This window comes from Echiichthys vipera, assembly GCF_963691815.1.
Source record: "Echiichthys vipera genome assembly, chromosome: 8".
Classification (NCBI taxonomy): Eukaryota; Metazoa; Chordata; class Actinopteri; order Perciformes; family Trachinidae; genus Echiichthys; species Echiichthys vipera.
In genome coordinates this window covers 4,259,391-4,272,556 of record NC_139833.1, presented here as the reverse complement: position 1 = coordinate 4,272,556, position 13,166 = coordinate 4,259,391, and the positions used below count along the sequence as shown (strand labels likewise).

Genomic DNA, 13,166 nt, shown 5'->3' with positions numbered 1-13,166 from the left:
AACACAGTATAAATAAACCAGGTTAAAGAGGGAAAGCAGAGTGCTCGCTCACTACTTAGCCTCTCCTCTCGCTGCACCATCCGTCCAAATGTTCAGACACACACACAAAGAAAAGAATGAATTAAACATCACAGAACAATATCTTTGCATCACCCGAACTCTAAATTAGTTCTGCTACCAAAAGATAACGCAAAGTGCAAAAAAGTGACACGAAAGAAAGAAAAAGCTCTCTCCCATTAACCTCAATGCAGATCAGCTCAAATCAAAGGTGGCGCCAGAGCTTTTACTGGAGCAGCAGTGCTCGGTGCAGAAGATACATTACAGTTAGAGACTAAACCATTTCAGCCACCAGTGGCAGCATTAAACACACAGCTGGTGAACGAGATTGAAATCTGGGACCATATTTGATTTGAAGAGGTTTGAATTGATGTTAAAGGAAGATAATTCTGTCCGTCTGAATTGTTTACATACACCTGCGGGACGTTTTCCTCCACTTTAATCCGGCTTAATTATATGATATTCACTCTCCCTTTAGCTCTGTCTTTGGTCTCCACCAACTGCAGGAAGAAATATCTGACTCTTTAGCTGCAAAATGCTCCTTGTCTACCTCCCAGCTCTTTAGTACAAAGATCATTTAAGGCGCACTCACACTGTCCATCTGTACCGTGCCCAAGCACGTTTTACGGCTAATGTCTAGTTCGTTTGACCAGTGTGAGTGCAACTGTACCACGCCTAGGAGCCCTACACTTGCCGGTCACAGCCCGTTTGGGAGAGGTGGGCTTTTGTAAAGCACGTTTGCACATGTACCAGCATGAGCGTGCGCACGTGTACGAGCATGAGGCCTACGGTGGTTCTGACGTCATTTTATGTGCGCCTGTTGGGACATAGAAAAAAGAAGGAGGGACCATGCGCGGACATTTAAAACAATGGCGGTGAAAGGTTCACGTTGGTGTGATGCGGAGGTGGAGTGTTTACTGCAGATTTGGTCGATGAAAATATTCAAAAACAGTCGACAAGACGCACAAAAACTCTGAGGTCTACGGAAAGATCTGGAAACAAAGCCACGCATCGCCATGACGTCATCAATGCGTGTGACGTGTTACGGCGTGATGACGTAAAGGCAGCAAGAAGCATTTGCGCGAGGCCCAGGTAGTGTGAGTACAAACAGGCCTGGGGGGGACAAGGACCCTAAAGCACGGGGCACGGGACGGATGGAGTGTGTGAGTGCGCCCTTAATGTCTGAGTGAGCCCATGTGTTTATCCCACTCATTCTCAGGGGAATTCACAGCGAGCGAGTCGGGCATGTCCATGGTGTTTCTATCATGCAACACGAAAGAAAGCAAAGCTCGAGGGTGAAGAAGAAGGGTGATTAACACAAAGACGGCCATTAAATGTCTCTCTGGAGACACAATAAGTCGGTAAGAACCGATGCAAAAATAATCAGACAAATTCTAAGAACGCCAAATTATAAAGCAGCTCCTGAACCAGTTATATGCATCATGTCCTCCCTCCTGCACATTCAATCTGTTCTCATCCTAGCTCGTCATGTACTGCCATTTGGTCAGGATCCTTTGGCATCACTTGTCCGTGCCCTGGGTAGCCATTTGCATCAAAAGCATGATGCTCCCAGTACTCCTGTGTTTTAAACACGGGAAACACAGATAATGGGTCGGTATTAAATAAGTGGGTTTGTAAAGTAACACTGGACTTAAGGGGGCATGCACCTCGGTCTTCTGAGTCAAAGTCCTGCGTTTGTTTGACACATCCACCACCGCTCCTACCTCCTGAACCCAAACAATGAAGTTGAGGGTCTGAAAAAACAAAACAATGAGCTGAAAGAAGCTAAATCCCTCAGTGGAGGTGTAGGGTCAGGTGATCATTCCCCTCCAGTTTCCAACATAACCTGATTTCTCCCAGCAATCTGTTTTTGTTTGTTTGTGTGTGTGTGTGTGTGTGTGTGAGTGAAAGAGAGAAAATGATAAGACAAAAAAGAAAACCAGCGAGAGCGAAACACTGCAAAATATTTACTGAGGTGGGACACAGAGCGATAGATAAGGAAGAGAAAGAACCAGGGGAGAGCGAGGCAACAGTCAAAATAAAGCATAAAGGAAAGGGAGCGAGCTGCAGATGGAAGCAGGGAAAGGGGAATACGATCAAATAAATGAGAGAAAGTGGGGGGAAGAAAGGAGTGAGAGTGAGAGAGGCTCGGTTGACACATAAAACAAAGATGAGACACCTAGAGAGAGAGGGAGAGAGATAGAGATAGAGACAGACAGAGGCACTGGTGGAGAAGAGGCTGTTGCTGGAAAATGTAGATAGACACCTCGGAGAGAGAAAAGAAAGAAGCGAAGGGATCCAGTGTGTGGAGGGGCCAGAGAGGAGGAGGAGAAGGAGGAGGAGGAGGAGGAAGACGGAGGAGGAGGGGAGCTAAAGAGGAGGGGAGGGGACGAGACAAGCAAGGGAGGACCAGTGCGAGGAGAGAGAGAGAGAGAGAGAGAGAGAGGCAGATACGGAGGTCCACAGACAGCAGCGGCGTGCAGAGTGCAGCATGCAGACCGGTCACTGACGCTGCAGTTGGATTGAACACACATGTACAGACACACACACCCCTGAGGAGTGTATGAGACATGCACAGGCTGCTGTCCATGGACACACACACACTGGCAGGGCACCAGAGAGGAAATACATCAGACCCCCGAGCGTGAGGAGCTATGGAGAGCAGCATGTTTTTTGGTGAGTTTGTATTTATAAACATATGTTTACATGCATAATTTCATCCTCGTGTGTGTGTGTGTGTGTGTGTGTGTGTGTGTGTGTGTCGGTGCAGATTTCATCATCTCAATGTGTGTGTTCTTACTTGTTCTGGGAGCACGGACAGAAGACATGCTGGTTTCTATTAAAGGAAAAAGAGTGTGAAGTTACACACCTTAGGAGACCTGGGTTGTGTTTTTTTATGCGCGTTAAGTGTGTGTGCTTTATCACAGTCAAATTCAGCGTATAAGTGCACACTCCCCCCTCTCCTAAATATAAATGGGTTCCAGTCTGCCTGTTACTTGTTCTGGAAACTAAAAGAGATGGATAGGGGAGCCGGTTGCTGTTACAGCAGAAAATAAAAAGAGAAAAAGCGTGAAGTAGCACACTGAGGGCTCCTAAAACTGTTGAATGAACCTGCTCACCAGATAACCCCCCCGCCCCCTTTCCTCATGTTCTGCTTTATGGGACTAAATCCCAGGTGGCTGTGCTGTGGAGGATACAGGCTTTGGATTTCACTGTGGTTGTTTGACCAGCTGACTGTCCGCAGGAAACCCCGATGCCAGTGTCAGGAGCCACTTTATATTCTGTGTAGGATATTTAGAGAGATCGAAAGGGAAAGGTCCTTTCCATTAGTTTTTTGTGGAAGAGGGTAGACGAGGCTTAGGAAGACTTAATGCACGAGCGGGTCCTCGTCAAGTGCTCTTCTCACGGATGGCTTACAGTCACATAGGAGGAATAATTACACTGAGTTCTGAGGGGGGTGATTTGTTAAATAAAAGACTTTCTTTTTTTTTATTCGGGGGATTAAAGCGATCTGAAGTTACAGACCGTGGCTCGTAAGAGCGAGAAGGATTTTCTCTTGTTATGCCATACACAGAGGAAGGGGGGTGGGGGTGGGGGTAGACGTGGGATGGTGGGTTGGTGGGGTAGTGCTGGGAGCTTATAAATGAATAAGCTGTCAGGTTCAGAGACAGCCTCGGCTCTTCGAGATCCACCGTGGATGTCGGTCAGGTGTGCAGCTTTTGGAAAGCAAAGCGGTGACGCAGGTCTGATTGGATGGATGGGTCCGGAACCATGACAGGTGAAGGCAGAGAGAACGGCTCGTGCAGGTTGCTGTGGTTTGTGGTGTGTGTTTTCACTACCTTTTTTTTGTTTTTGGTTAGTTGGACAAAGCACCATCTTATGTCCAGCGCTCAGTGCAAAACAGAACAACAAGAGGGAGTAAAGGTCACCTGTTGTGCTCACGATGTGCATCCTTAAAAATCCGTACACAAACGCACTGCACAGAAAATAGATGGTATCTCCTCAAAGATTGATAACGCCGCTTGTTCAGCAGCTGTGCATTGCTGCTATTTAACTGGAACGTGTTTTCTGTTGAAGTGATTAATATCAGGTGCCACATCATGAGACTCGTGACCCCTTTGGAAACAAGACGCCAAAATGCAAAAAGGAATAAACAGATCAAAAGGAAACGTCCCTCGTGCATTAAAAGCTGTCCGTATACATCAAAAGCAGGCAGTAAAATAACCGTAACAGCAGGCTAATAGGTCCTGAGTGTGCGCCGCAATCATACGAGCGATTAGTGTTGTTGAGTCGGAGGCCCGGAGGAAATCTATCTGGTGCGTCTGGCTTTGCGGTCGGCGTTTAGCGGCACATGAACGTATTTTTGGTTAACCTCAGATTACAGAGCGCACGGGAAGTGATTGTTGGATCCGATTCAGAGACAGCTGTGTTTATTAGTGAACTGCACTCATGACAGCAGCAAGAGCTACAGTATGCTAATCTGAAGGGGATGGAGGCCGTGTGTTTCGTAGCTCGGAGCTAAATGCATCCTTTATGAGACTTATGGCATTTCATAAGGATACAGAGCTTATCCTGTAAAGGTTAATTGGAAAATCAGTGAACGTGTGGCTTTAAAAAAAAGAGAAAGAATGCTTTAAATCTACCCCTTGCGCGCACTTTGTTCAATTTAATAGGGGTGAAATGATTTTATCCTCCCCGCTTCAAGGGAAATACTGATCCCAGAGCATGTTAAGGGCCCCAGAATACAATCTGCACACTCCATGAAAACACACAGGTGTTAATCACATCTGGAACGTCATCGGCATACAAATGAGTTTCAGTGAAATTCAGATTTATCTAATAATTGGATTTGTGTTTGCTGAGGTGGAAAAAAGGAAGGTTTTGCAAGATGAAGCCTTTTTATTTTGGAGGTTCGGCGGCGGTGTGGACTCTCAGCCTCTCTGGACAGATCTTATCAGAGGAGCAGGTTCAGGACACTAACAGAAGGCACACGGTGGAGGAGAGCGGCACAAGATGATTAATTATTAATGCCAGTCGGCGTTCTCCAGACATCATTTTTACTCTCTCCCTCTCTCGACATACTGCCGCAGGAGTAAAAAACGCTTCGGCCCAGATAAGTGAATCTTTCAGGAAGGGCAGTGCAGAGGACAGCCAGAGTCTGAAACACGCCACAGTACAGTAGCCATTCACATCCTGTCCAATGAGCTGATCTTAATGTCCTGTACTGAATGTGCTGCATCATTAGACGCAGGCTCAAAAAGATTGGATAAACAAAGGCCAGTGGGTAAAAAACTTTCATCAATTCTGATCCGTTTCAAATATTTCCAGAAGTCAGATCTCATCTCAGTTCAAGATCATTTCACTAATGGGCGCAGCAGGCGAAAAAGGCATCGCCGAAAGCCCCAGGTTCAGTGTGTGTCAACTGGTTTGTGGTGATTTCATTCACATTATGTTAAAGATTATGCACCCCTGAAGCATAATACCAACTGACACGATACGGCCCTGAAAGCTGTGTTAATTAGTTTTGTTTGGCCGCTCCGACAGAAGCTAGAAAACACATGTTTAATATATTATTATACATTTGAAATGGGTAACATGTTAGCAAGCTGTTTACACATCCAGCAGACACCATCAGTATTGTATGTACTGTATTTTCGCACTATAAGGCGCACCACATTATAAGGCGCACCTTCAATGAATGTCTTATTTTTAAACTATTGTCATATATAAGGCGCACCGCATTATAAGACGCATAGAATAGACGCTAATGAACAACGATAACAACATATCACTGTAAAAGTGCCGGATTATAGCAAAGATGCTAATTTGCATCCGTAGTCCCTGATAAAGAAAAATAGAAAAATACAAACACTACTAAATAAATAAATAAAATACAAATAGAAGAGACAAGACACACCGCACAACACATGACACACTCAGGAGGACACCAGACCCACACAGGATAAAGCAATGAAATAAAAAGTCATGTGGTCGCACTTTTGATTTGATTTAAACCACTTTTTGAGTCGACCTTTAAAAGATGAATATGTGGGGCGTTCCCTTATTGTGGAGGGATGGACTATTCCAGGTTACCCCTACAACAGACGACACATTAGTCCCAAATGCAGTGCGCCTGTGGGGGATCTCACAGTCTCCTCTGACACGAGCCCTGGTGCTCAGACCCTCCAGAGTCCTTTTCTGTATGAGTTCAGTCAGTCAGTGGTGGTGGAGCGAGACCATGGAGACTTTTATATACACAACACGCAAATCTAAATGTTTTAAAGATATGGAAACTTAGAAAAATTAAAAAACCTAACCACATTGTTTTGTTGCTTAAGCTAATGGATGAATGAACCGTCTGGTAGGCGTTCCCTCTTATAAGGGGCGGCAGTAGCTCAGTCCATCGGTGACTTGGCTGGGAACCGTAGGGTTGCTGGTTCAAGTCCCTGTGTGGACCATGTATGGAGCGTGGACTGGTGGCTGGAGAGGTGCCAGTTCATCTCCTGTGCACTGTCGAGGTGCCCCCCAAACTGCTCGGGGCACCGGTCACGGGCAGCCCCCTCGCTCTAACATCTCTCCATCAATTGCATGTATATAGGTCCTGTCTGTGCATGTGTGTGTATTTCGGGCCTGTGTGTGTAACATGATTAATAATAAGAGTGAAAAAATGTAATTTCCCTGTTGCTGGATAAATAAAGTAATTCTTCTTCTTATCAGCCTGTTCCTTTGAGGCCGATTACCGCTGATAACACACATTCAATGGAGAGAATTTAATGCAGACACAACTAAAATCATAACAGCAATAAAAGATGAAATCATTGCTATGTCAATAAAAACAACAAAAAAGAAAGAAATGAAAAGCAATGACAGTTGGAATCAATATCAGCAATCAAACCCTGGAGTCGTGGTATTAATGGAGCCAACTTAAAGTGCTGTTGAAGCATATTCCAAGTATGTGGGCACGGTAACAAAAAGCATTTGTAAAATAGCCCTATAAATAAAAAGAAACACATGTGGATCCCTCCTCACTGAAAGAGCAGGCAATGATGTGTCCCATAACTTTCTCCAGTGATGAATCTCGAGGCTGAGTGATCTAAAGGTTTTAGAGTGGAGCTGGCCGCCCGCCCGTAAACAACAGCGCCGTCGTCCAACACACAGAGAGGAAAACTGCTTCTTCAACAATCCTTTTTTCCCGCGAATAATGAAAAGCAAGATTTATTTTCTAAAAGAGAAAGCCCCAATATAAATCTCAGCATTGATAACAACACGTCAAAGACCTCTTCTAAATTACGCTGATAGTGTTGCACTCCCTCTATTGTGGTGTTATCAACACAACACATTTCAAATAGACTGTATTTCATGCATTTGAAAACGAAACCGGTGGATTGCTTACTCCAGGTAGGGAATGAGTCCTGACCCTAAGAGAAGGAGTTCAAGTACCTCGGGATCATGTTCACGAGTGAGGGGACGATGGAGCGTGAGTTTGGCTGGAGAATCGGAGCAGCGGGGGCGGTGCTGCAGTCGCTCTACTGCACCGTTGTGACGAAAAGAGAGCTGAGGAAGGCAAAGCTCTGGATCTACCGGTCAATCTTGGTTCCTACCCTCACCTGTGGTCATGAAAGCTGGGTCAGGACCCAAAGAACCAGGTCCAGGTCAGGACCCAAAGAACCAGGTCGCAGGTGCAAGCGGCCAAAATGTGTTTCCTCAGGAGGGGGTCTGGAGTCTCCCTTAGAGAGAGGGGGAGAAGTTCAGCATCTGCGAGGAACTCGGAGTAGAGCCGCTGCTCCTTTGCGTTGAAAGGAGCCAGTTGAGGTGGTTCGGGATCATCTAGTAAGGATGAACCCTGGGCGCCTCCCTAGGGAGGTGTTCCAGGCACGTCCAGCTGGGAGGAGGACTCGGAGAAGACCCAGGACCAGGTGGAGAGATTAGATCTCCACACTGGCCTGAGAACGCCTCAGGATCCCCCAGTTAGAGCTGGTTAATGTGGCCCGGGAAAGGGAAGTTTGGGGTCCCCTGCTAAAGCTGCTGCCCCAACGACCCGACCCCAGATAAGAGGCTGAAGATGAGATGAGATGGAGCAGAACATATCACCAACAACGAGGGTGTCTGTACAGGGCGTTCCCAAGTGTATCAGGAAAGATAGCAGTGAGGAGAATGAGACTTGCTGGCCACTGCCACAGACACCAAGATCTTCCAGCCAAAAAGCTTGTTCTGTGGGAACCAACACACGGGCGTCGATCAAGAGGACGTCCCACACCGACCTTTGTGGACGTACTAAAGAAAGACGCTAGCGCAAACAGCCCAAACGAGCCAGATGTACGGAGAACCGAGATGACTGGAGACCACGATGGTTGGCTCGTCTGAGGATGACGTAGAGAGAGAGTCCGCTATATATCTTTAGCTCTTTAGCTGCTAAATATCCACATATTTGCTAACTTTCACATGTGGTGCCGGGCAGGTGGCAGAGAGCGGGCTTTTAGAGCTCTGTCAACAGCTGCCTGTTACATCTGGAAATGATGCAGATGAGAGCAGTGAGTGCCCACAACTTCTCTGCTTTGTTTTCAAAGTCTAGTTTCAAGACTTTCATCATTTCAGTAATGAGCTTATGTGTTGCATATTAAAATCAATTCATGTGTAATTAAATGATCGTGCAGAAAATCCGGCAATCCATCATTGAAATGGTGCACAAACACAGCCCACAGAGAGTGAAGGGGGGGGGGGGTTAACAGGCACCCAGCAGCTGACTCTGTCTGAGGCCTACTTGCAGGTAAATCAGGCCGTGATCACATCCCGTTTTATTAGGTTAATATTTTATTTGGGTGTCTGGTGTTTGTTGGTGTCAGGATTGCTGTTTGACAGCCGCGGACAGAAAGTCGTCTCTTCGCAGCTTTCTGTGTGGCCTTAAATGCAACATCTGCGGCTCGATTTTACATAGACAAACATCTTTACGACCTCAAATCTCATGTTTAAGCGTCACATACTTGTTGGTCGGTGGCTGCGTGAGAAGCTCACAGTGAGACGTCTTCACGCTGCTACAGGATTTCGTTTACCGTGTAAACAACTCAGTGTTCAGCAGAGGTTAAATTGGGCCGAGGCCGTCCACACAGGCCTCTTCTGTGTCACCAGGGGACGCTCAACTTAGCACAGCTTCAACAATGTAAATATTATTGCACTTTTCTTTTTCTGAATAATTCCAACAATGACTAAAACATGTTTTCTTCACAGCTGTAGAAAACATTTTCCTAAATGAGGTGATGTAAGTACTTTCACAGTACCGTAATTTTCGCATTATTAGGCGCACCTCCAATGAATGTCTTATTTTGAAACTTTTGTCATATATAAGGCGCACCGCATTATAAGGCGCATAGAACAGACGCTACAGTCGAGGCTGGGGTTACGTTAAGGACCGCCTCTAAATTCATTGATGTTAAGTTGGCGTGCTAGCGCTGTTGCCTTCAGTGGAACAGTGATTGTACGGACTCTTCTACTTGCTGCTCTCTGTTCAACAACCCACTGTTGGAGTTTGTCCTCCAGCTGCAGCCGTCTCGCTCTGTTCCCTCTAAACTCTGTTTAGTCTTCTTTACTTGGCGCAGGTCGTCTGGTTGCTTCCTCCACTTCGGCACCATTGATTGGTTCATGTTAAACTCTCTGGCTGCTGCTCTATTCCCGTGTTCTACTGCGTGACTAATGGCCTTGAGTGTAAACTCTGCGTCGTAAGCGTGTCTCTTAACAGGAGCCATTTTGGGCTCTTTACACAAACACACACATGGAAATGAAACGGCACGCTTCACGCAGTCGTATATCTCAACATGCACCGCGCGTTACTTCTTCTACGGGGGAAAATAGAGTCGGCGGCTGCTCACTGTAGTTGCGAGACCTGTTGTGGCTCAATATTGGTCAATATATAAGGAGCACCGGATTATAAGGCGCACCGTCGGCTTTTGAGACATTTGAAGGTTTTTAGGTGCGCCTATAGTGCGGAAAATACGGTAGTTCCTTGTTTTCTGTCCAATAGTTTCCTTCAAAGCTACCGAGCGGATAGGCGACCTCAGTCTAATCTTACGTTGGATGCCACCCGCTGCAAAATGAAAAAAAAAAGATGCAGTGACAGCACAGATGGCAGAGAGTGATAGGTGGACGGTAAGGTAGAGAGAAAGATCATAAAGGAATGTAAATTAAGTTAAGTGTAGACAACAAAAGGTGACGGTTAAGTTTAAGCATCAAAAGGTGACGGTTAAGTTTAGGCAACAAAGGTGATGGTTAAGTTTAGGCATCAAAGGTGACAGTTAAGTTTAAGCAACAAACTGTGACGGTTAAGTCTGGGCAACAAAAGAACTTGGTTAAGGTTATAATGGTGTCTGTCTCAGGACTTCGAAGACACAGGCACAGGCCCTCTGGGTGACAGTCCTGTGTTTTGGACACATCCACGGCTCCGGCCCTGGCCCTGACCCGCCTCCTCATGGGTTGTATTATTGTTTGGTTTGGAAAATCTAAATCTGTCCAACAAGAATAGACTGTGAAGTCCTTTTATAGCAGCCAGTACGATATCAGGGTGAAAAGGGGGCAAGCTCCAGGACATCTAGGACAGGCAGGTCCTTAGCGAGCCTCATGCTGTGTTAGACCGCCAGGACCAACCCCTCCTAAAGGAGCTTAAGCCATTGATACGCTCGAGAGCAAAGAGCACACTGGCTGCATTCCTTGCTTATTTACACATCTGCACATTTGCACTCTTGTACATGCTTGTCAGAGATTCTGGATTCCTTTTCCCTGCCTGAGCTCTTTGATTTATCACGTTTTTGTGTCATCGATGTTGTCTTTCACTCTTTCACTTCTGCTCTTATGTGATTGCGGCTGCATCACAAATATCCCCTATTGGGACAATAGAGGTGACCTGAACCTTCCTTCTTCTCTCCACACTGTGATCAAAAATGTGGAATACATAGAAATTACAGTGCATTACTTTTCCTAGTTATTTGTAAAAACAGTACACACACACACACATGTGCACCCATCGCCCTTCAACATAACAAATCCCAACTTACCCGCTGGTGCTGGGGATAGATCACACAGAGGAGGCACTGCTGAAATAGAACTGGGCTTTTCATTTGTTTGGTTTTGAATTGTTTTAATTATCGTAACAAATGCTCCGGACAGAAAAACAGAACAAATGACTGCAGGCTGACTAAACTGAATTCTTCTATTTTGTCACAGTTTTATTGCTGCCTAACTCCCAGGCTGCTGAGACAGTCTTCTTCTAGTTATTTTAATGACCGTCACCTTCTGACCTTCCACGGTTTTGAGCAACTCTCAAGTGACTCTCCATTCAAAGTAGATGACTGCCGGACAGACTCGTCCCACCTGGGCCCTGCACTCTGCTGGTGGTGTCAATATATAGAAGCTACCCGCAAAAGTAAAATATGAACATTTGTAGCCAAACTAAAGTGTTAATTAAAGAGGCCATGTTGGCTTCTCTGCGCCATGGGCGTGTGGTGGTTAGCACTGTTGCCTCACAGCGAGAGGGTACCTAGTTCGAATCCCGTCTGGGGCCCTTCTGTGTGGAGTTTGCATGTTCTCCCCGTGTCTGCGTGGGTTCTCTCCGGGTTCTCCGGTTTCCTCCCACAGTCCAAAGACGTGCAGGTGTTCGGTTCATTGATGACTCTAAATCACCCGTAGGTGTGAATGGTTGTCCGTCTCTGTTCGTCTCTATGTGTCCTGTGATAGACTGGCGTCCTGTCCAGGGTGGACACCGCCTCACGCCCGATGTCAGCTGGGATTGGCTCCAGCCCCCCGCGACCCCGACAGGGACAGGCGTATGAAGATGAATGAACGAATGTGTGCTTCTCTGTGCATCTCATCTAATCTTGAACATGAGATAAGACGAGATGAGATGTGTGCTCCTGTTGAGACAGGCTTTTTCTGCTTTGGTGCCGGAGCATCTCGGAGCCAAAAGTGGCGCTCAAAGACCGGGGGGTTAAAGTTCAGATTAGCAGCACTCGCTCATACATATTTTATACTTTTACTGGTGCAGACAGACGATCAGGCTTAAGAGAGTTGAAACACTATCTGCTGCTGGAGGCTGGAATGCGCCTTTCTGTTCGGGCATGTTTGCTGGATTGCGATTGTTACATGTTACCTTTCACAACAGGAGCCTGGAGAGAATCTATTTGCCTGATTTAAACTTCTAAAGGGGTTAGGATTAGGAAGGTATGTGAGGTTAGAAGAGGTCAAATCCACTAGATATTGTCTCTCTCTCTCTCTGGAAATTACGCAACTATTCTGCTTCAACATATTCGTGTACTTTGTACTCATTTCATTTGACATCTACTGTATCTTCCTTTAGAAATTTGGGATTTGAGCCATAGTACAGACATGCTTCTCTGGATGGCACTGACTGCCTTTTTGTTTTTTTTGGTGCACACAAAGTTTTTAAAAGTTCTTCTTTGATCAGAACTTTTTTAACACAGAGTTAATTAATTCTAACAATGTGTTTCATCCCTTAACGTTTCATTTAGCGCCGTCATCAGGTTTTAATTCGTCCAGTTCTTTGGTTTATGACCAAAAACCTGCAAAACTAATGACATTCCCATCAGCTTCAGCTGCACTTGTGTGTGTTTACTTCTGATTTGCAGATGTTAGCATGCAGCAGCTTCGGTGTGTCGGAACATTTGTGTCTATGCGTGCAACATATTCTCACCGACAGGTTCCTATGATATCATTTAAGGCTGTGAAACGGCGCCCAGAAGTGGACCGCGTAAGGTGACGGTTATGCTGAAAACACACCAAGCAGCAGCAAAGCGCGGCCGGTGGTGAAGCTGCCATGCAGTGTCTATGAAAAGCTGCGGTGGCCACTCCGCGTTTTAGCAGTGAAGTCAGTAATAGAGTCTATGTCTGGTGTGTTTTCAGCGTTAGGGTTAGAAACCATTTTGTGGCTGGTTTAGTACTTCTGGCACACTTCTCAATAGTTGTTCAGCCAACGCCCTCTTACAAGGTCGAGATTATAACGGGGACAGTTTCAGTTATGTGAAAGAACAACACAAGAGAAATGTATTACGAAGATATTACATGTATTAAAGGTATTTTTGAACATCACAACACAGAATAACAATTAA

At 45.9% G+C, this 13,166-nt stretch overlaps 1 protein-coding gene across 1 annotated transcript in view; it reads left to right on the top strand.

The window, feature by feature from the left end:
• The first annotated feature begins 2,502 nt into the window (after nt 1–2,502).
• The window catches only part of znf385d (zinc finger protein 385D), a 107,656-nt gene continuing 96,992 nt past the window's right edge, over nt 2,503–13,166 (top strand). The window contains exon 1 of the mRNA XM_083918564.1: nt 2,503–2,733. Within this exon, the coding sequence (XP_083774690.1) occupies nt 2,712–2,733 (22 nt within the window). The 5' untranslated portion in view covers nt 2,503–2,711. The remainder of the gene's footprint in view (nt 2,734–13,166) is intronic.